This window comes from Bradysia coprophila (genome assembly GCF_014529535.1).
Source record: "Bradysia coprophila strain Holo2 chromosome IV unlocalized genomic scaffold, BU_Bcop_v1 contig_81, whole genome shotgun sequence".
Taxonomy (NCBI): domain Eukaryota; kingdom Metazoa; phylum Arthropoda; class Insecta; order Diptera; family Sciaridae; genus Bradysia; species Bradysia coprophila.
In genome coordinates this window covers 2654996-2677123 of record NW_023503375.1, presented here as the reverse complement: position 1 = coordinate 2677123, position 22128 = coordinate 2654996, and the positions used below count along the sequence as shown (strand labels likewise).

The 22128-nt window shown below is 36.6% G+C and overlaps 2 protein-coding genes across 6 annotated transcripts; both read left to right on the top strand.

Annotated features, from left to right (window-relative positions):
• Positions 1 to 278: 278 nt before the first annotated feature.
• On the top strand, positions 279 to 5622 carry LOC119072416. Its single transcript, XM_037177633.1, has 6 exons — positions 279 to 470; positions 3289 to 3453; positions 3519 to 3827; positions 3885 to 4984; positions 5039 to 5237; positions 5301 to 5622. The coding sequence occupies exons 2-6, from the start codon at positions 3297 to 3299 to the stop codon at positions 5561 to 5563; spliced, it is 2028 nt and encodes a 675-aa protein (XP_037033528.1). The 5' UTR covers positions 279 to 470; positions 3289 to 3296; the 3' UTR covers positions 5564 to 5622.
• Positions 5623 to 18704: 13082 nt separating this feature from the next.
• On the top strand, positions 18705 to 19633 carry LOC119072414 (protein rtoA-like). Of its 5 annotated transcripts, none has more exons than XM_037177632.1 (3): positions 18705 to 18838; positions 18902 to 19370; positions 19476 to 19633. In XM_037177632.1, the coding sequence occupies exons 1-3, from the start codon at positions 18791 to 18793 to the stop codon at positions 19583 to 19585; spliced, it is 627 nt and encodes a 208-aa protein (XP_037033527.1). In that variant the 5' UTR covers positions 18705 to 18790; the 3' UTR covers positions 19586 to 19633. The 5 variants fall into 5 exon arrangements, with proteins under 5 accessions (XP_037033527.1, XP_037033524.1, XP_037033526.1 ...); XM_037177629.1 differs by having other exon boundaries at positions 18902 to 19372; positions 19418 to 19633; XM_037177631.1 differs by having other exon boundaries at positions 18902 to 19413; positions 19498 to 19633.
• The last annotated feature ends 2495 nt before the right edge of the window (positions 19634 to 22128 follow it).

The following is a 22128-nucleotide window of genomic DNA, read 5'->3' as shown; positions in this document are numbered from 1 at the left end:
TGCAGATACGTTTATCTTGTAGAGCTAGAGTCATTTAGCAGGGGAAGTTGAAATTGGCCGTACCAGCAAAGTAAGTTTTATTCAATCATTGTTTTCGAATTAATAATTTTTACCGTGCTAGTGTTATATTCAATAATAATTCAGTGTGTTAACCCTCTGCTAATTGCTAATTTGTACGTAAAACCTCTACATATTTTAGGCTGTAATCAGATTATGAGCCGATACATATTCCAGAGAATATGTTTTGTTGAGTCTTCATCATCGGACGACGATAATTCTGCTTCCACGTCTAAACGAAGACGAAGAAAACCGCCAACTTACTGCGATCACTTTACAAAATTGCAACGCGTCAAGTACCTATCAACATCGGAGGAAGAAGAAGAATTAACAATCACGGAAAAAGGCATTGGCGAAGCGAAGAATTCATCAACGCATGTGAAAGTTCCAGAAGAATACACTGTTATTCCAATGTAAGTTTCTTTGTTTTAACATTATGTCTCGCATCGTACTACTTTGCACACGTGTTCGGTTTTTGTTTAAATTAATTTTTGCGTAAAATGGAACCATCGACGAAATTTTCTAAATATAAAAGATCACTTATATTGCAACGTCGTAAAGAAATTATAAATGTTTCGTCCGCGGTTGATAAGTTCGATGTAGATAATGAAGAAGTTGAAATGGAATGTGAAACCGATACGAATGTTGATTGGAATACGGATGTTGATTTGGAAATGGATATTGATTGGGGTGGCGAAGTGGAAACGGATACCGATTTTGATTCGGACACCGGCGTCGATTTTGAATCGGATTCTGAATGCGACGTAGATCAGGATTCGGATTCATCTGAATTCGACATGGAACCAGAGTCTGCAGAACCCAGTGAAGATTCCGCTATTGATCAAACTGCGGTTACTTTAATTCTAAAATTTTATCTCCGCCATAATTTGAAGTTAGTGGCGCTAGATGATTTATTGAAATTAATAAATAAACTTAAAGAATTGAACACGGACATACCTAACTCAAAATACCTATTTCATAAGGTGCTACCCAAAACTGAACGACCAATTTTGCACTACTATTGTAAGAAATGTGGAGCCTACACAGGCGAAGAAAGTCAACTTGTTTTAGATTTTCCTTCCAAACGAGTGAAGTGTAATAATTGTGACTTTGAATATGATTTAAAAGGTTCCAAAAATTCCGCATATTTTGTTCAGTTGAAACTAGAGGAACAATTGAAATGCATTGTAGGAAGATTCAAAGACCATTTTATAAATCGGGAAAGTAGTACGGCTCATCCGGATACCGAAAATACTTTAAACGATGTTACGTCTGGCTCGTATTATAAATCAATTGCGGCGAAAGTTCCGTCTTTGTTATCATTAACGTTTAATACGGATGGTGTCAAGATATTTAAATCTAAAAAAAAGTCATCCCTTTGGCCTCTACAAATGGTCATAAACGAACTTCCTAAAGAAAATCGATTCAAAAAGGAGAATGTGATATTGAGTGGATTATGGTATGGGAAAGACCCAGACTGCAGTTTGTTCTTCAGACATTTTGTAGATGAGTTGGGCCAATTAAATCAACGGAAACTGACTGTCGTCGTCGACAAAACGAAGTTGTCCTTCAACGTGCGAGCAATCATCTTGTCTGCCGATACTCCAGCCAAAGCAAAAGTGCTGAACTGCATGCTTTTCAACGGGTATTACGGATGTCCATATTGTCTTCATCCTGGCAACAATCCATCTAAGAATTCTATGAGATATCCTTACATGAAAGGAATCCCTAATCGAACACACGAAGACGTTTTAGCAGATGCCAAGGCAGTCGTGAGTATACGAGAAGGTGGAGACACTTGCACTGAAATTCGTGGAATTAAAGGTCCGACCCCCCTTTTTCTCATCGAAGATTTTGATGTAGTGAAGGGGATCCCTACTGATTATATGCACTTATGCTTACGAGGGATCGTTGGAAAATTACAAGGGCTGTGGTTTGATCAGGAGAACCATAATCATAAATATTACGTTGGCCGACCAAATCAAATTGAAATCATAGATCAGCGACTGGCGAAAATAAGACCACCCAGTGTGTTCGGCAAAGTTCCACAGTCGATTGGCGACAGAAGCTTTTATAAAGCTACTGATGAATTATATTGGCTTTACTTCTACGGTGGTGTGTGTCTAGACAATATTTTGCCGACTATTTATATTCGTCATTTTCAACTATTTGCCAATGCGATTTACTTATTAAATAAAGTTAAAATTTCCATGAATGAACTCAAATTGGCTGAAACTCAGTTAAACGAATTTATGATCGAGTTCCCGAAACTTTACGGACCTGAAAATGAAGTTTTCAACGAACACTTAGTGGCGCATATAATTAAGTCGGTTTTAGAGTGTGGCCCCTTATGGGCATTTTCTAATTTCCCTTTCGAAAATATGAATGGAATTTTAAAAAGTTATGTTAACGGCACAACTGACGTAATAAATCAAATAATCACCAAATTTTTGTTAAATTCAAAATTGCAAGAAAATTGTGGCATTGAGAACATTCATTCGAAGGATAACTACAGAAAAAATACTGAAACCGTAGATAATATAATTCTTTTTGGAAGGGGTGCTGAGCCAACTCTAAAAGAAAAGAATCTGATGAGAAACTTAATCCCAAAAAATGAATTCAAAAAAACAAAATTCTTCAAGTCGGCTTCAATCCATTCGAATTTAATTAAATCGTACACTCATAAAGGACTGTACGACGACTCTTGCATAAAAGCTACAAACGGCGATTATCATCGTATTTACGCAATATACAAATCGAATGACCAAGTATTTTTTTGTAGTAAAAAATTCGAAATCGCGAAAAATCAGTTAACGTTTTACACGAACCACTTACGAGCGGTTCTGTATGAAGGTCATTTTCAAGTTTTGTCTGCCAGAGAGTTTGATGAAAAGTGCGTTTATGTGGAAACTGGAAACAACGCAGTCCTTTCCACGAGTCCGAACAATTTTCACTTATAACTCACAGGTAGACAATTACAAACAGTGCCTATAGCAGTGCCTATATTCGCAAAAATATTTTCACGAATTTTCTCACATTTTCGCGATTTTCTCAAATTCACGACAATTTGAGAAATTCGTGAAAATTTGAGAAAATTCATAAAAATATTTTCGCGAATATAGGCACTGCTTACAAATTATATCAAATTGTTTTGTTTACCAAAAATAGTTTTTGGACTAATCCAATGTTGATGAGATTTGATGTTACATTTATTTTCCATATTCTTTACAGAAGCAAAGATGAACCATCCGATGGAAGCCTCTGCCATAAGCCAGACAGAGACATTGACGAGGGATCAGATGGAAGCCAAAAGCCAGACAGAGCCATTGCTGAAGGATCAGATGGAAGCCAAAAGCCAGACAGAGATGAAACATTCCTCCGGGATCCAGAAGAAAGGTACGTACAAAGCATAGATGCAGTGCTCTTTCGTTGTTACAATTTTTATCTTATATTCTTTACAGGAGCAAAGAAAGCCAAAATCCATACAGAGACACAGATGAACCATTCCATGTCACAGTCGGAGGAACATCTTCTGATACAACTCGCACACAATAAAAAGGTGACACTGCCAGTGCCACTCTCTTGGGTTGCACGCTCTGTCGAAGTAACAGAAGTACTCCGAAATACGACCAAGGAGTCAGAACCTGTCTTTTTCTTCTATCACAACGATCGCAAGTCACTACCGAATTTCACGGTTACTTTGTACTCCAAATTGTTCACGCCGAGTACTCCTGCATGTTATAAGGGGTTCACGTCCAACCGAATATATGGTGAGTTAATTTAAATATCCACGAATATCCGGTCATGAAAGTTCAAAATTTCCAAAGATTCGTATTCGTCCGCTCAACGTGAGTTGAAAGACAAACGTGTGTCAATGCCACCGAAGAAGATGTCCACAGAAAAGTCGGAAGTGGAATTTGAACGGACAATTCTAATCAGGAAAAAGAGGATGAAAAAGCAGGACAAAGTTAATGAGAGTATCGCTAAGACAACCAACTCAGCATATATAATTGCGGCATTGTCAAAGGAAACAGCTGCTGAAGGCAAATCGACTGTTCGTCAGCCAAAGAAGCATGTTTCAGATGCGTCAGTAGCCGCTGTCACCCGAGTGGAAGAGCTGAGTGCATCTAGCGACCAGGTTGTTGCAGAGGTTACAGTAGCCGCTGTCACGCAACTAAGTGATAATTCAAACAAAACGGCACCGACACCGGCAACAATCACGAAGAAACCATCGAAATCAAAGGAAAACATTGAACCGGCAGCGGCCGTGGAAGAGCGGAGTGCATCAAGCGACCAGGTTGTTGCAGAGGTTACCCAACTAAGTGATAATTCAAACAAAACGGCACCGACACCGGCAACAATCACGAAGAAACCATCGAAATCAAAGGAAAACATTGAACCGGCAGCGGCCGTGGAAGAGCGGAGTGCATCAAGCGACCAGGTTGTTGCAGAGGTTACCCAACTAAGTGATAATTCAAACAAAACGGCACCGACACCGGCAACAATCACGAAGAAACCATCGAAATCAAAGGAAAACATTGAACCGGCAGCGGCCGTGGAAGAGCGGAGTGCATCAAGCGACCAGGTTGTTGCAGAGGTTACCCAACTAAGTGATAATTCAAACAAAACGGCACCGACACCGGCAACAATCACGAAGAAACCATCGAAATCAAAGGAAAACATTCAACCGGCAGCGGCCGTGGAAGAGTGGAGTGCATCAAGCGACCAGGATTCAGATTCAGATTACGAAGAACGAAAACATCCAAATGACAACGAGAGAATGAAACTCCGGGTGGAGAGGAAAAATGCAATTATAAAAAAATTGGAAGTTCGAGCAGAAAAATTGGAAAGAAAAGCCGACGCTTTGTTGGCACGGAATTTGGTGCTTCAGGACCGATTCGCTTATTGCAAATGTGACATCACCAATGTAATTTTTTCTTCACATACACATATATTCGATAAACATTAGTTGCTTTTACAGATTCCACCAAATCCAGTACGTTCTACCAATCAAGCATACACATTAAGTAGCGAGCAAGAAATGCTCCTAGGTAGATTCATTATGCCAGATGACATGAACAAATACATCACCGAGCTAGCTGGGTTTTTATTTACCCCAGAAGAACTGAAAACCATTTCTTCGGCTAATCTTAACCCATCTAAGATTGCATTCATAAGCAGTAAGACCCTTAAATGTTAAAATTTTCCATTTTGATAAATTTTCACATCTTCATTCACGGTAGGTCATATCCAAACGCACACTGGCTTCGTGAAGACCGCACCCGAAATTAAAATGCTTTTAAACAAGAGACGTTGGAATTCTAATCGACGTTCTGATTCAAGCAGCACCCCTCCGAAGAAGCGGAAACGAAACACGAAAAATTCAAATGATGAAACTGTCCAAGACGAAGAAATGTACACCGATGACGTTGACGTCAACCACTTTTTACTTATGAAAATGCAATCGGCCGACGACAACACCGAAGACAATGCCGAATCCGGATAGGTATTTACGTGAACGACTTTTCCTTCGTTAATTTAAATATGTGAAGAGTTTCAGCTCAAGTAGAGCGTTTATTTATAATTAATAATATTTCTTTGTAGCGCGTTTAGCGTTTTTAGTTTATATGAGAACTTCAGCTTAAATAGCGCCTTCCTTTAAAATATTTAATTTTAATTACTTAGTTTCTTTGTAGCTCACATGGGGCATTTACTTTATGTATTTAATTGTATGGGATAATAATACAAATCGTTCGTCTCAAAAGTCGATTTTTTTTTTGAATGAGACCACTCAACCGGTCTCAAAAGTCGAAGAAAATATTTTCTTCAAATGAGACCACTCAACCGGTCTCAAAAGTCGAAGAAAATATTTTCTTCAAACGAGACCACTCAACCGGTCTCAAAAGTCGAAGAAAATATTTTCTTCAAACGAGACCACTCAACCGGTCTCAAAAGTCAAAGAAAATATTTTCTTCAATTGAGACCACTCAACCAACCTCAAAAGTCGAAGAAAATATTTTCTTCAATTGAGACCACTCAACCGGTCTCAAAAGTCGAAGAAAATATTTTCTTCAAACGAGACCACTCAACCGGTCTCAAAAGTCGAAGAAAATATTTTCTTCAAACGAGACCACTCAACCGGTCTCAAAAGTCGAAGAAAATATTTTCTTCAAACGAGACCACTCAACCGGTCTCAAAAGTCGAAGAAAATATTTTCTTCAAACGAGACCACTCAACCGGTCTCAAAAGTCGAAGAAAATATTTTCTTCAAACGAGACCACTCAACCGGTCTCAAAAGTCGAAGAAAATATTTTCTTCAAACGAGACCACTCAACCGGTCTCAAAAGTCGAAGAAAATATTTTCTTTAAACGAGACCACTCAACCGGTCTCAAAAGTCAAAGAAAATATTTTCTTCAATTGAGACCACTCAACCAACCTCAAACGACAAAGAAAATATTTTCGTCAAATGAGACCACTCAACCAACCTCAAAAGTCGAAGAAAATATTTTCTGCAAATGAGACCACTCAACCGGTCTCAAAAGTCGAAGAAAGTATTTTCTTCAAATGAGACCACTCAACCGGTCTCATAAGTCGAAGAAAATTTTTTCTCTAAATGAGACCACTCAACCAACCTCAAACGTCGAAGAAAATCTTTTCTTCAAATGAGACCACTCAACCAACCTCAAACGTCGAAGACAATATTTTCGTCAAATGAGACCACTCAACCAACCTCAAAAGGCAAAGTAAATATTTTCTTCAAATGAGACCACTCAACCGGTCTCAAAAGTCGAAGAAAATATTTTCTTTAAATGAGACCACTCAACCAACCTCAAAAATCGAAGAAAAAAATTTCTTTAAAAGAGACCACTCACTCCATCTCATATGGTCTGAAAACTTATCCACAATGAGACTGCTCACTTAGTCTCGACAATTCCACCAAAGAATACTCGAAAAGAGACTACTCGTTCGGACTCACGCGGTCTAAAAACTTATCCACAGTGAGACTGCTCACTTAGTCTCGACAATTCCTCCAAAGAATACTCGAAAAGAGACTACTCGTTCAGACTCAGTAGATCTCAAAAATGACAATTTGTTCATCCAAAAGTTTCATCACAAAAAATAAATAAATTTGAGACTGGATTGAGACTACCAACCATTTTTAGACCGAAATGAGACCGTTGAGAACACTTTTTTCGTGGTCTCATGAGACCGAAATTTTTACCCGGGTGACTATAGAAAGTCTCTCAACATACCCGACCCTGCATTCGACGAATTTCTAACTGATGATGAGCCGGCTGTTCGAAATGCAATTGCTAAAACTTATGAGGGCACGAAATTCTCATTGTGTCTGTTCCATCGAAATCAGAACATTGTTAAATGTCTGGTGCAACACAAACTAACGTGTTACGTTCGGAAATGCAAAGATGAGGAACAGCTGTGGTTTTACGGACAGCTCAAGAAGGTTTTTATGATTCCCCTACTTCCCTTAAACGATATGATCCCGGCGTTTGAACTGGTCAGACGACACATGATGCAATTCATTGAGAATAATTTTGTAAATCCGTTCGAAATTGATCAATTCAAAAAAAATTTTGCCACGGTTGACGAAAGATATTTTTCTTCTGAAGAAAAATTGGACATGATTTGTAAAAACGGGAAAGTCATTCGAACGACTAATCCAATCGAAGCTAAGCATGGCGTGTTCAACAAATCGTCAATTATTCCTAGGCATGGAACGCTACAACATTTCATTGAGGCCATGCAGATAACAGACCTGCAGTATCGGGCTTTGGCAATTGATTTCGAAGCAAATGGGCCGTCAGCGTTCCCTAAAAAAAGAAAAATTTATGAAAAGCAGCAAACGGTTATTGCTGAGTGTACCGACAGCCTTCGAAACAACAAAATTGATATTGGTCAATTTTTGGAAAAGTGTGCCGAAGCAATGATTCATCCGAAATATTATAGGCTCATTGAGGAAGCCACAAAAAAATTTGAAACCAACACTGAAAACGGTCAGGGAGCATCCGCCGAGCTCTCTGATGTTGAATTGGAAAATGAGTTCGATGAACACATCGAAGCTATATTCGCGACACCAGACAACGAGAATAAGCGTGTCCGAAAATTATGTTCTAAATATTTTGGCGATGAGTGGCTAAATTAAGATTACGTTCACTAATTTTTGTTATCATTTCTTATCAATAAACACAGAACAACATTTTTAACAAATCATTTTATTCATTGCTTACTCTGGATCTTCGAAATTCACCATTTAGATACATAACCATTCTGTGATGGACATTGAATGAATAGTACCTTGATTGGTATCGACGATCTTCGAAATTACGGTAAAGTGATGTTATTTTCCTCTTTTTCAATTCCGTCAAATCGTTCCATCGGATCAGTAAGAAGAGCATGTTCGCGTCGATGCCATTCAAATAGCCAAAGGTACTGACAAGCAACTGTTTTTTTGTACGACGATTCACCGAAAAATGAGTTCACGATGAATGCAGGAACAAAGTCGAAATTAGTTACGTCAGCCCTATTGAGCAATCTTCGTCGAGCAGCCAAACGTTCCTCGAATCGAAACATCACAATTCTCCAGTTTGTCAAGCCTTTCCTTTATAGGTAAATAATGTTGACTAATAGTGACAGACGGCTAACTATGATTAGCACACCACTCACTATTTAATTTTCTATTATGGCTACCGTGTGCCAATTTCCAAAGTTGCATGGTGCCAAATTACTCTTCAGATGGTGAATCTGGCACTGTGCTAAATTCACATTACAGTGGAAACTGGCACGCATCAAACTTGCATGGTGCCAAATTACCCTACCCCTTCAAAGGATCGCTAACATGTAAATAACTTGTCAACCTCCATTCATTGAAATCAAAATCTTATTTACTTAATATAATTCTTCATTAGCAAGAGTTGTGCATGTTAAAATAAGTTCTATACAATTGACAAACCTGTGGGTTTCAGTTCAGGTTTCAGGTCAACCTGATTCCATTTTTCGGTTTTCAGGTCAATAGACTATGCCAATCATATTTAACCAATGATGCCATTTTAAAGGTCCTCAATAGTGGTAACTTTATCACTATTTTATTTTACCGGAATCATGCACACATTCAAATAAAAGCATTTCCGCCAAAAAATCATTTTTTAAATTAACGGACAAAAAAATTTCAGTTTTGTGGTGTCACTTACGACTATCTTCACAACAGACATGTCAAGAATTTTGTTTACCTGAATGGCAACATATTTTTGTATGTTTTCTTCACATTTTACCGACGAAACGTATTGCAGGCAATTTCTAGGCACATAAAATTAAGGAATTGAACACTGAATGGCACAATTCACACCAAATTACTTTTAAAAATGAGATTTTCACAACACCCACAATGTTTGACCAACTTAATTTGTCTTTAAAATTATTTCGGAGAATTTGTCCTAAATTCTGTTTAAGACACTAGCATGAGCACACTGGGAACTATTTTCTGTGCGAAATTTAAACTGAATCACTTTGTTTTACGCGAAATACTACAAATTTTCGACACAAACTTGTTTGAGATTTAAAATTTACTGTCCCGATTTGACATTTCATCAAAACAAAGTTCAGTGAATCAGTCAAAACTGGATGAACTGAGTGAACAATACTACTCATACTACTGTAGTTGCAAAGTGGCAAACTTAAGACCTTATGTGGAATTTGGGTGGAAAATGGCGCAAATCACATATTTCAGGAATTTATAAAGTGAAAAATCTTTCCGGTTTCAAGTTTTTTCGTCAAAAGACGCGACACGGGTATCTTTATTTTCAATTTTTAAATCTCATAAACAGGTTCAGGTCAATTCAGGTCGTGACCTGAATCTCACAACCAGGTTCAGGTCAATATCGGGTCGTGACCTGACCTGAACCTGATCCAGGTTGACCTGACCTGTTCCGATCCTTACTGTCCACTTATATGGGGAAATTTACAGTAAAACTAAAGAAGTGCAAGATTTGGCGGCTAACACAAAATGATAATTTAAACAAATGAAGTAACAGACGCACATTACACTGGTGGTCAAAAAATAGTAGTGAAATTCATTCCAATACATCACTTATTCAATCATTCGTTCTCATCCGGTTTTGCTAACCTTCTCAATCACATTAATATCAAATAAAGTTTTCCAAGTAGGAGGTATGGAATATCATTTCTAGACGACAAAAACTTGGAGATAAAATTTCACATAGTAAAAGGTTAATTAACCGACACATCGTATCGGTCAAAACAAAAATCTGCGCTCGACTATCTACTTCATTGATGAATTTCTCGGAAGAATTTTCCTCACGACTATGTGTCCCTTATATGCTTGTGACAGTGGAAAAGCTAAACGTGTACATAACTTTATCGTCTAGATGTGGAAGTTAAATTAACGAATGTGAAAACAAATTTGTTTTATTTCTGCTGTATATATTCATTACGTTTAGTAGGAGATGAGAATTTTAGCGGTTTACCACACTCTTTTATGGTCGGTTTTTTTTCGTTAAAGTTTAATTAAAGAGTCGAGTTAGTGCTTGTAATGTTGTAATTACAGATACAGACTACATCATCCAATTATTCAACTAAGTTCCAAATGAAATTTTGATTTATTTCCCCAACATCTATTTGGGGAATAGATTACGTTACTCCATATGGTGGTTTAGAATTTCGAAAATGTAATTTCGAGCGAGGAGTTTATTGACTTTTTATCATAAAAGAAAAGAATAGCGAATTTTCTGTAGAGAAAAATTGCTTCAATTTTATTGACTGAATCCTTCGCCATATTATTTTAATAAAAGATAACATAAAAAGTCTGCTTTACGCACTTGCTCATAATACTTGTTTTTACGGTTTTTGTATTATTCAAAATGTTTTGCTGTTCTACACAGTGACTTTATTGGATATTTGCATTAATTTGCATCTAATTTAGTTTGTCAACCGGAGATGATGTGGAAAATTCTCGGGAAAATATTTTGTTGGAAGTAAACAGCTCAAAAAAGAAATAATTACCAAAGTCGAAAACCTTCAACTTTCTTTTTTTTTTGGTGAAAGTTGATCGACATCTACAAAATAAGGGCTCGATTTAAATATTCATAATTAATTTCCAATTTTAATCGAAAAAGTTTTAATGGAGTGGAAGGAGACTACGCTTTGCCTATGCTTTTACTCTATTTTCAAGCAGCAAAATGTTAAAAATATTAAGGTACGAAAACTTACCGCTCAGACTGATTATCTTTACATTATTTTACTAACGTTTTACAACAATACTTTATGTACAGCAGTGAGATAATCATTTTTAAGAAACGTCAATTTACGCACTAGTGCGCAAATATATGAAACTCCATTTAAGATTTGAGTCGCCACCAGTCAGCAGTTTTTTTTTTAATCTTTTTAAAGCGTTTATTGAAACATTAAAATTGGTTACAAAAGTGAAGTTACAAAAACTCGTAAATTTCATCTAACTTCTTCCCATGTGGCAAAGTGCCCATTATCGAAATCGCGTTACCGCGTTAAACGCACAAACTAATTTTTTGAAACAAATACGACTTAGATCTCGGATCCCCGGTTTTCTCGCACAACAAACGACCAAGGTCATGAAGAAATCTACTTCCACTTTCGCACCATGGTCCCATTGTTTCAACGGCCACAGGAACGAAAACGAAATTCTGTTCAGTAACCGGTGCGTAAAGACGGTTTTTCGAGCGAGAAGAATTTTCAGCGATAATACCACATTCTCTCGACGACTGATGAAGGTAAGAAGGTGCGAAAGTGTCGGAACAAGTCGCGTCCCAGGTTAAACATTCACCGTTCTTCCACGGAACCAAAGTAATTCCGTCTACTCGTTTGTTATCGGTGCGGAACAAACCAGGAGGTTCTAGTTGGCTGGGATGGTTGACCGAATTCAAAGTGCGCCAAATGATGTTATTGAACAAACGATGGCGAGGATGTCGGCCAGCAGCTTTCAGACATGACAGACCATGGAGACCGTTCTCCAAAACGATATCACCACAAGCACAGCGATGTTGGACGCACAGACGACAGCCCAGTCTTAGGCCCACACATATTCGAAAGTGGTTATTCTCAAGGAGAGTTCCAATCGAGCGAGATGGTAAAGCTACAACCAAAAATTAGATTCAGGTCGTGTCAAAGCCAAACGACGGTACCCTGGTAGTCTGTGAGAAACGTCGATTTTTTTAAAATTCTGCAAAGATTCTGAGAGAATTTTTTGTGGGTGATAGTGATAGCCACCATAACCAATGATTACAACATTAATGTGAAGTGGTACAGCTCCATTTTAAAGTCGACCATCTTTTCGTCGAAGACTTTTTTAGTACCTGCCTACAAACCAGCTTATTACTGATCCTCAGGCTTCATCGAATTCTCGAGCCATTTATAGTTCATTGCCATGTCTGGTGTTCACAGACAATTATTGTCGCTTAATTTCTTCAAAGTTATTCTTTTTCGGGCGGTTTATTGACTAAATGTATGGAATGGAGCTTAACAGTAGGTATTCTACAAAAGGAACCAAAAGAAATTTGCTTTGTTTGCGATAATTTATCCGAATTGGTGTTAAATCGCGACGACAGTGATTGTGTCGAGGCTGAAGTGGTCGTGGCTCTTAAAGAGAATAGACGTTCGTGTTAGGGATTCATTTAATTTAATCTTATTTTAAATATTCTTATTGTTATTTCACCCGTTTTCTTTTCTCCCTTTTCTCTGCAAGAATCTTATATACGTTCTCCATACTCCACCCGTACATGTGTTTAGTCGAAGGAACATTATTATGGTAAAGAGATGAAGCATGAAGCGTACATATAGGTAGAGAGCATATTACATAGTTATTTCCATTAAAACAAGCATAATGTAAACAACATTTTATCGCATTTTGTACGATATTACGAAGTGAGGAAACCGCCTTCACAATTTAAGTATACATTTTGCTGAGCACATTGAGAAAAGGAATAATTTTTTTTCCCTTTCTGGAATTTACGACCGCATTCGCTTTTTTATGTTTAATTTATAGACCTGCTTCCATCTAATATGAGTTTGTCGAGAAAGTGTTCTAGAAATGTATATTTATGTTGATTGGTACTGATTCGTAGATCAGCAAAATTTCCATAAATTATTGCGCAAATTGCAAATTATATCGACATAATTCCCATAGACGCACAAAAAAGGAATTCTGAAAAACGGAAAACTTTTATTCATCTGCTATCGACAACGACGACAAAAATAAACAACGATGAGCTGCGACATGATGTGACAGAATTTAATTATCCAGATTTGCTTAATGTCTGTAAGAAGTTACGAGACGAACACCATAATTACATCGAAAACATAGCTAACGCCGACCCGTACGAAACACCTATTCGTATCAAAAGCCTTTAATGTGAAACTCTTTATTTCTCTTACTTCATACCCTTCTCTACTGAAAAGCTATTCGCCATTTAAAATCATTTACATTATCCACTATTTGCCTTGTTATCATATACAAATAAATTGCCGGAGGCAATATAGACAGCCCCGTACGAAGTCAACTTTAATAAATTCCTATTTAAACAGCCATATACCGCTATATCTACCTATATTTTACTATAAATAAACATTTCACAGAGGAATATGCTATTATATAGCTCTATATGCCTGTATATAGCTTAATATAGCTGTATATAGGTATATATAGATGTCCATATATGGAATGCCTGAAGCGCCACACACATAACTAATTATTTACATGTTAACAGAAACTCTCTAAGTACCATTTTTCCCAAGATATATAACTTTTAATAAAATCCAATATGGCCGCCGGCTGCCATTTTGTTATGAGATAGTACCGACGCTTTACATTCGTTAATACCTTTCAAACAAAAAAAATTCATGAAATTCGGTCAAAATTTACTCGAGATATTGACAAAATACTCCACGTTCACTGTACGGCCGAGTAGCCAGATAAGAGCTCACTCCAAGAGACCTAGCTCACGCTCCGGAGAACATAATTTCATAAACTTTTTTTCCCCTGATTGGTACGGTCTAATAAAGCTAAAACAGACGAAATATGTTCAAATGTGGCCGACCTACAAGCAAAAACTGCTTGCCGCCCTGTGCCTGTTTCACACCAAGGGGTCTAACTCACGAGTCGGTCATCCGATTTCCATAAACTTTTTTTTTGTCGATTCATTTGACGTATCACCGAGCAGTGTAGTGCTTAAATGTTTGGAGATATCGTCGAAAAACACTTACGCACTTATTGGGCCCCAGCTCGGGAGGGGTCGATCCAAAATTACTCATCTTCGAACTTAGCCTGTCTTTTGACATTACCAAACGGGAAAAAAAAGAATTTTCAAAATCGGATGCGTTTTACTCAAGTTATCGTGCAGACAGACGGACAGACGGACAGACGGACATTTTTTTTCACTGATTTGGCATCTCTAGACAACCACAATAGGTTTCCCCTTACTCAGGGAGTCCAATTCGACGTGTTACTAGGGTTGCCATTCGTCCTCTTTTTAGAGGACATGTCCTCTTTTTGCGTCTAATTCTTCTTTTTTGTAAAAATTCTAAGAACATCACTTTTTTCACACAACGTCCTCTTTTGTCCTCTTTTTTCTAAAATATTGTTAAATTTTAGCAAAACTTAACAGATGTGGTCAAATTTTACGGAAAAAATTTCGCTGCGCAGCTATTTCTAAAGCTACATAGTTTCTACAGCATTCGAATGATATAGTTGACTAGTCCTCGCAGTCAAAAATTCGACTCCATATTTAGGAATTAAGGAAGCTTTAGCATTATGACTTTTATGTTTTTATATGCATAAAATAAGGAGTAAACCAGGAGTATTAAAAAAACGAAATTAAGTTGAAATCGAGTCGTATTCTAGCAGCAATTTAAAAATGCAACTAAATTGGTGTGAAATAGGCAGATTGTAGGAAATTCGTGAGAAACGGAAAGGTTTTAGAAAATTTTCCTACATTGGTCAGAAACAGTCAGATTTCAGAAAATGTGCCTAGAACAGGCCTAGATTTGTAAATTATTAAGAAACACGTTTCTTATTTTTTAGATTTTTACTTCGAAACAAAAATGGAGTATCGAAAAAAACTTATGAATTTCTTCTGAGATAAGTGCATGCTTGTAGCTTACAGTTCAAGAACTCCAAGTAAAGTTAGCAAAAAAAGTAAAAGAATCACTTTTCTGGAAAATAAGGAAGAATATGAAGGTTTTTATAAAAAAAGGAAAAAAAGGTCATGTTTACAAATGGTAGGTACTGAAACCTCGGATTCTCCTCAAACCAAATGAAATTTTAATTTTAACTTTTCACACTAATTATTTGAATATCTATTGGTCCACATAGAATAATAAAAGAGCTAAGACTCTATATTTGTCCTCTTTTCGTCCTCTTTTTCGAATTAAAAGGCGTCCTCTTTTTGTCCTCTTTTTTCGTACAAAATGTCCTCTTTTCGAATTTTCAAAAATGGCAACCCTAGTGTTACAAACGTATGCGTAAACCTATAAGACCCCAGTACTTCGTACGGGTCTAAAAAGCATGAAATGTTGCTGTATCTGGTCATTTCTCTTTTCTTAACCTGTTAGAGAAAGCAAACATTTGACCAGTATTATTATCGGGTCTATTACTTCCATCGATCAAAGTATATTTTTGATCTGTTGATTTCAAATTTTGTACTTCAATTTTATTAACATGCATTTTACTATCTAAACAGGCCTCTCACACCTCCTTATTTCCTTATTTTTCCTTATTTTTATAAAAACCTCCTTATTCCTCCTTATTTTATTAAAAAATCCTTATTTTCCTTATTTTTCGCAAATTTCATCGACAGAAATCAAAATTAAGAAGAAAAAAATTCGCTGCGCAGCAAATTGTATTTTTTATAATTTAACACAAAGAACTCTAATAAAAAGGTGGTGTCGTAGCTCATGATCGTTCCAACATGACTGGTTTTACATATATTTTTGTGGTTCCACACCGCCTCTCGGCTCGTGAGTCTCGAGTAGAACTATTTGATTTAACATGTAAATCATCCTTAACATTGTCTCAGACATGCGTCCTTATTACAAACAATTCAAGGTGTTAGCCTTATTTACACTTACTTCTTTCAAATTTATACTTTGATACCTTCACCAATTTATTATTTTTTCGAAATTCGAACGGGATAACAAACAACAGCTTTTGCAGTTAACGAGATCAAAATCTAATCCAGCAAGTTTTGAAACTTAAGGGTGGGGTCAAGTAAGAATTCACGCCGTAAGTACGTCTTAAATTTCAAAAATTTTGTCGCATCGAAAACTGTCACCCTAATCCATTTACAGTGGATAATTGGTAAAGCTTAGCTTTAAGGCTTGAATTAGATTCTTAGCAAAGCTTAAGCTTTGCTAAGAATCTAATTCAAGCCTTAAACACGCCCAAAATATTCAAATTTTCATCGTGATAAAAGTGAATTTTACGATACAACTTTACAAAAACGATACGTCAAAATAAACAATATTGCGTTTTATTTTAAAGTTGAGGCGGACTTCCGATGTTAATTGCTGTATCTTAGAATAATTTCGATTTTTATCGAAAAAATTCTCCTCATTTTTCCTTAATTTCAACTAACAATTTCCTTATTTCTCCTTATTTTTGTGCTAAAATCTCCTTAATTCCTTAATAGGGAGTCCAAATTTAGAGTGAGAGGCCTGTATATAAAGGACCATATTACTTAGAGCTTGTCATTATTTTTGTCGTCGTTATCGATGTTTACGGCTGATGTAAACACTCAAATTGAGGATAATTCTCCTCCGGATTACTTATAGACTGTGAAGTACGGCAATTAAAAAGATCGGACTTTCTATAAATTTCACATTAATTTTATTGCTTGTTGTTTGTTCGGGAAACTGCGGGAAAAAGACCGAATTCGACTTTTTCGAAGAATTATTTTCATTTATTAATTTTAATGTCACTCAAAAACAATAGATCTGTCTTCGTCTTCGATTGTTTGTTGCTTTTGCCAAGCTTACAATCGAGACATGACAACTAATCCATCCACAGTCTTCACTCCAGATTTCTGATATATGTGTGCCTCGCGTTGTACTTCTCCAGATTTAAACATTGAAATAAATTAATAAACAATTTTCTTGTCGTACGCTAAAGCTAAAGCGTTCGACACGCTTCTTGTTTCAAAATTAATAACAATAAGACATACAGCACGAATTTTGAAAGTGTGTAGACTCCTTCCTGTGACTGATTTGAAGGGAATTTTTGGAAATGAGCGAAAATATTTCAAGATCAACAAATTTACTTCATCAGTAAGATCAACTATATCTAACGTTCTTTCGATTCTGTTTGAATGGTACATGGTTTCTACGTGACGCTTGACATGTTTGTTGAGCCTGTCTGTATTGACAAAGCTGTTGCATGATATGATGCGTATCTCTCTTTCTATAACATCATTCATTGCGATATAGTTATTTATCTACCAAGGTAGGTATGAAGGTATTTTTTCGCACTAGATGTCGATTGTCGATCCGAGGCGAAGCCGAGGTCGACAAGACGTCGTGTGCGAAAAAATACCGGCATACCTACCGTGGTAGATACAACGTTTTTCGCAATTTCGGGCCATAATCACCTTTCCAATGCAAAATATTACCAAAATTTCTACCAAACATTCACATGCAAACATGAATTCATTTGAACGATCAAGCAACCTGTTCTATATACACATTGCAATGCGATGTATAGCGACGCGCTAAATAAAATCAAGTAGTCAATGCTTAGTATGTACGCTTCAACAATACGTTCTGTATAATTGTGTGACTCTGTAGCCGAATGGCTATGGTCGTCGCTTGGTGTTTGGAAGAATTTTGGTGTTGGATGTTCAAATCCTGGTCATGAACAAAGTTTTTATTTAGAAAATTTAGTCTTTCTTAAAAGTACTGAGCTATGTAGCGTGCGAAAAAAATGTGAAAAAGCCCAAGTGCGAAAAAATAATCAAAAACGCACTGTGAAATAAATACCTTCAAAACGACATTAAATGGATGCATGGAAAGGTGATGATTATGGACCGGAATTGCGAAATTATAAAATTATCATGATGATGTTAGCTACACAACTTCATCGATATTCAAATTCACCAAAAATTAAAACTGTTATTTTAAACAAATTCACCGAATGCATCACAGAAAATATTTTAAATATCTAAAAATAAAAAAAACGGATGAATTATACGTTAAAGTCGAGTACATACATGTGTTTTTAACAATTATGATTCCAACGTGGACATATTTTGTACTAGGAGAGACGAGGACCGACCTACCGAGAAATCATGGATTAACCAACTATTTCATTAAATCGAAAGAAATCACGATTAAACAACAAAAGCTAAATTAACAATGCAACTACGGACTCAATTACTAAAGTGTACGTCACTTTTTCTAAAAAAAAACCAAGTTGATGACCAAATCAATTTTAAAAATATTTCACTTTTCCAAGTTTCTACAGAAAAAAAACCTCCTGATGATGAGACCGAAAATGTCGGTGGAACGTAAGCTTACATTCGTTGCGTCATATGATATTCAGTTATTTGAATTTGAATAATTACTGGCAATTGTTTTAATTCGTTTTAATTTAAATTAATTAGAAATATGCCATAGTCATCATGCGTTATAAAAAGATGATCAAATTCGTATTTCACATCAATTACTAAAAGTTGTCAAACAATGTCGAAGATATTAATTGCCTTATTGGTTGCAGTCGCTATTTGCCAGGTATAATTGTGGTTGTTCGGTCATTTTGTTCTGTTCAACTTCTCAAACAATCCAATTCAAAAGGTTCATGGTGTTCCTGCACCTGAAGCACAAAACTGTGGTGGTCGTGGTGGCAATGGCGGTGGCAATCGTGGTCCTCCACCAAGATTTTTTGGCCCAGGCGCTCAAGCACGTTATCAAGAGGAAGTTAATCGTCGTGCTGCAGAAGAAGTTGAGCGTCGTAATGCCGAGGCCCGTGCAGCAGTTGAAAGAGTTAACGCTGCAGCACGAGCGGAAGCAGCACGAAAAGCACAGGAAAAGGCTGCAGCGAATAAGGCTGCTGCGGATAAAGCTGCAGCAAATAAGGCTGCTGCGGACAAAGCAGCTGCGGACAAGGCTGCTGCAGACAAAGCTGCCGCAGAGCATAATAGTGGATCAACTTCAAGTGGTTCAACTTCAGATGGTTCAACTTCGAGTGGTTCAACTTCAAGTGGTTCAACTTCAAGCGGTTCAACTTCAGATGGTTCAACTTCAAGCGGTTCAACTACAAGTGGTTCAATTTCTGGTGGATCAACTGCAACCGAAACAACTACAAGCGAATCAACTTCAAGTGGTTCAACTTCAAGTGGTTCAATTTCAAGCGATTCATCCTCAACTGGTTCAAATGCAACGGAAACAACTACAAGCGGATCAACTGCAACAGAAACAAATACAAGTGGATCAACCACTGAAGAATCAACTGGTTCAGTATCAACTACCGGTGCTTAATAACCTCAATCACATTTGAATAAAAAAGAGTTGAATTTGTCATTCCAACCTTTGCCTCGTTTTGGCATTATATACCATTAGTGCGGCGATAATGTCACATTATTAATGTGTTCTAAATGAAGAATTTATCAAAATTCAATTCCTGAGCTCAAACACAATGGATTGAAGTGAAGAAGGCAAAGTGATTAGAAAGAATGAAAAGGGGAATTGAAACAAGCTGTAGTGTTAAGCCAAAACACCATATCGCATTGTTTGCGAGTTAGAGCTTTCAAAAACTCTGAACATCTTTTAGGTTCCAACTGGAAAAGTTTAATATTTTAAAAGAAAACAGAAGAAGCTATAAGCTCTTGAAAGCTCGTTCAAAGCAAAGACACAAATGCGATACGGTGTTTTTGCTACATACGGAACGGAAGTGAGTTCTGCGAGTTGCTAACAGGTTATAATAAATAATTGAACGAAATGGATGGGTAAGTGTCTTACATAACCCGCAACCCTTCTATTTTAACTCTAGAAATCCAGCTAAAAAACCAATTCTGTGCAACGTTGTATCGCAGTTTATAAAGTTAGTCAATTTATTGAACATTTTCGCTGGCTAATCAAAGAAATATAAGATACTCCGGTCGGACATGAATAATCCTTCGAAAAAGAAAAGAAAACTAGAATTTATCTTTAAACTTGGAGCCCCGACCGATCGAAATGAAGACGTGAACCTTTTACCACCTTGCACATAAAATATCACATTTTACAGCTCCCGTAGCATAAAATTGTTGGAAGATAATAAGACAGTTATAACATTTCCCAGACGGAAAGTGTCTCATCAGTTTTATTATTGAATCTATTACTACATTTGATTTGTAGTGTTTTCCAACGAATGATTTTGAATCTATTACTTCAATTTCTTTTTGCTATGAGACGGTCTTATAAAGACCTCATTAGTCAGAGCATTTAGTTTCTTCCCGAAGTCGTTATCGATAACAGATGATAGCCGTCTGTAACAAGTCATTAGAAGGGTTTCCAAAAAAATTTGCGCAGGCCTTACAAGGCAGAAAACATTCTTGTTTCTTGCACTCAGCTAACTTGGCTTTCCTGGACAACCACACACTGCTCAGAGACTCGAATTCGCAGTGTGACAAATGTGGTAATAAACCTATAAAATGTCATTATTTCGTTACGGTTCTAGAAAGATTCATCGGAACATAAGTCAGATTAGTATTACTAAAGCAAGATATGACCACAAGTTTCAACAATTTATGGTTCACTGTTTGTGCCAAGTACTTTTCAATTGTAACTTGTCTAGCCTAATTGGTTTAGGAACTTTAAACGTTTCCTGCAACGAACTCGTATAGCATAAAAGTGTTGTAACTGTGATGTGTATGTAATACAAAGTAGCGTTGTAGGTAGTGAGATAAATATCGCCCTTAGACTGATAGGCTGACTGTAGAACAAAACCACATTTTTTTCCCGATACAAATGTACGTCGAATTTGTGAACATTTTTTTTCTTCTCTCGCTCGAGACAAAATGCAAGGGAAAAAAGTATGGTGAGATATGTTGTTGGCAAAGTTTTTGTTCTCGAAAACGTAGATGTAAACTTACTTATACAATGTACGATAAAAGTTTCACCGAAAAATTTATAAAATAATTCTGCTAGCGACCTAGTCGAATAAATTACAAACATACTTTTCGATTCGTTCAAGATATATCATTTCCACCGAAAGAAAGAATGAAGAAAAAAGAAACTTGTTGTAAATACTACACTAAAGGACCTACATTCCTCACAACTGCTTTTGAAGTAACTGGAACGATTTTGCCGATAATAATAGCGACTGAGATAAATATGAAATTAGAAATGTCTTATGAATACGATATATTATATGGTTCTTGCTTGCGGTACGGTTACATATTATTTAATATTATATCTCAATCTCTGTCTGCGTGTACTCTCATTGCATGAACATATTCAATACATTCCATTTTCTGCTCCATTCAAATTATCACACCATATTTTCACATTGTTAGAATACACTTTGGCGTTTTCAAATCATGATCAAGAAAATGCATTTATACACTTACTAAATGCTCTGGCAGGCAATTTTCCGCTTCGGTTCGGTTAAAAAAGAAATGTGAAAAATGTTACAATTCCTTTTGAATTTCGGTGTAAGAGGTGTATTATGCATGCACATACATTGTTATGTGGAAAACATTATCTCTTGTACCGTAAATGGTTGGATAGTACATGCGGAATTCTATTTGCAAAAAAAAGGAAAAAAAATCGAAAGGAAAAAGATTGAATGGTTAGGTTATGCTTTGTTCAAAATTGAAAATAGTTTCCGGAATCCTTTTATGTACCGAAGCTTCGTATGTTAAAAGGAAAGGAAATTATTAGGAGCAGCTAATAGCGTGGACATCGTACGGGTAAATTGTTAAAACTAGCCAGCAATTTCCTGCTCTATTCAAGTTTTATCAGTTTCTCGTTTCCGTAGATGGTGATGGATGTGTAGTTGGCAATTATAGTTTTGAATTTTCATCATTGTCAATCTTCAA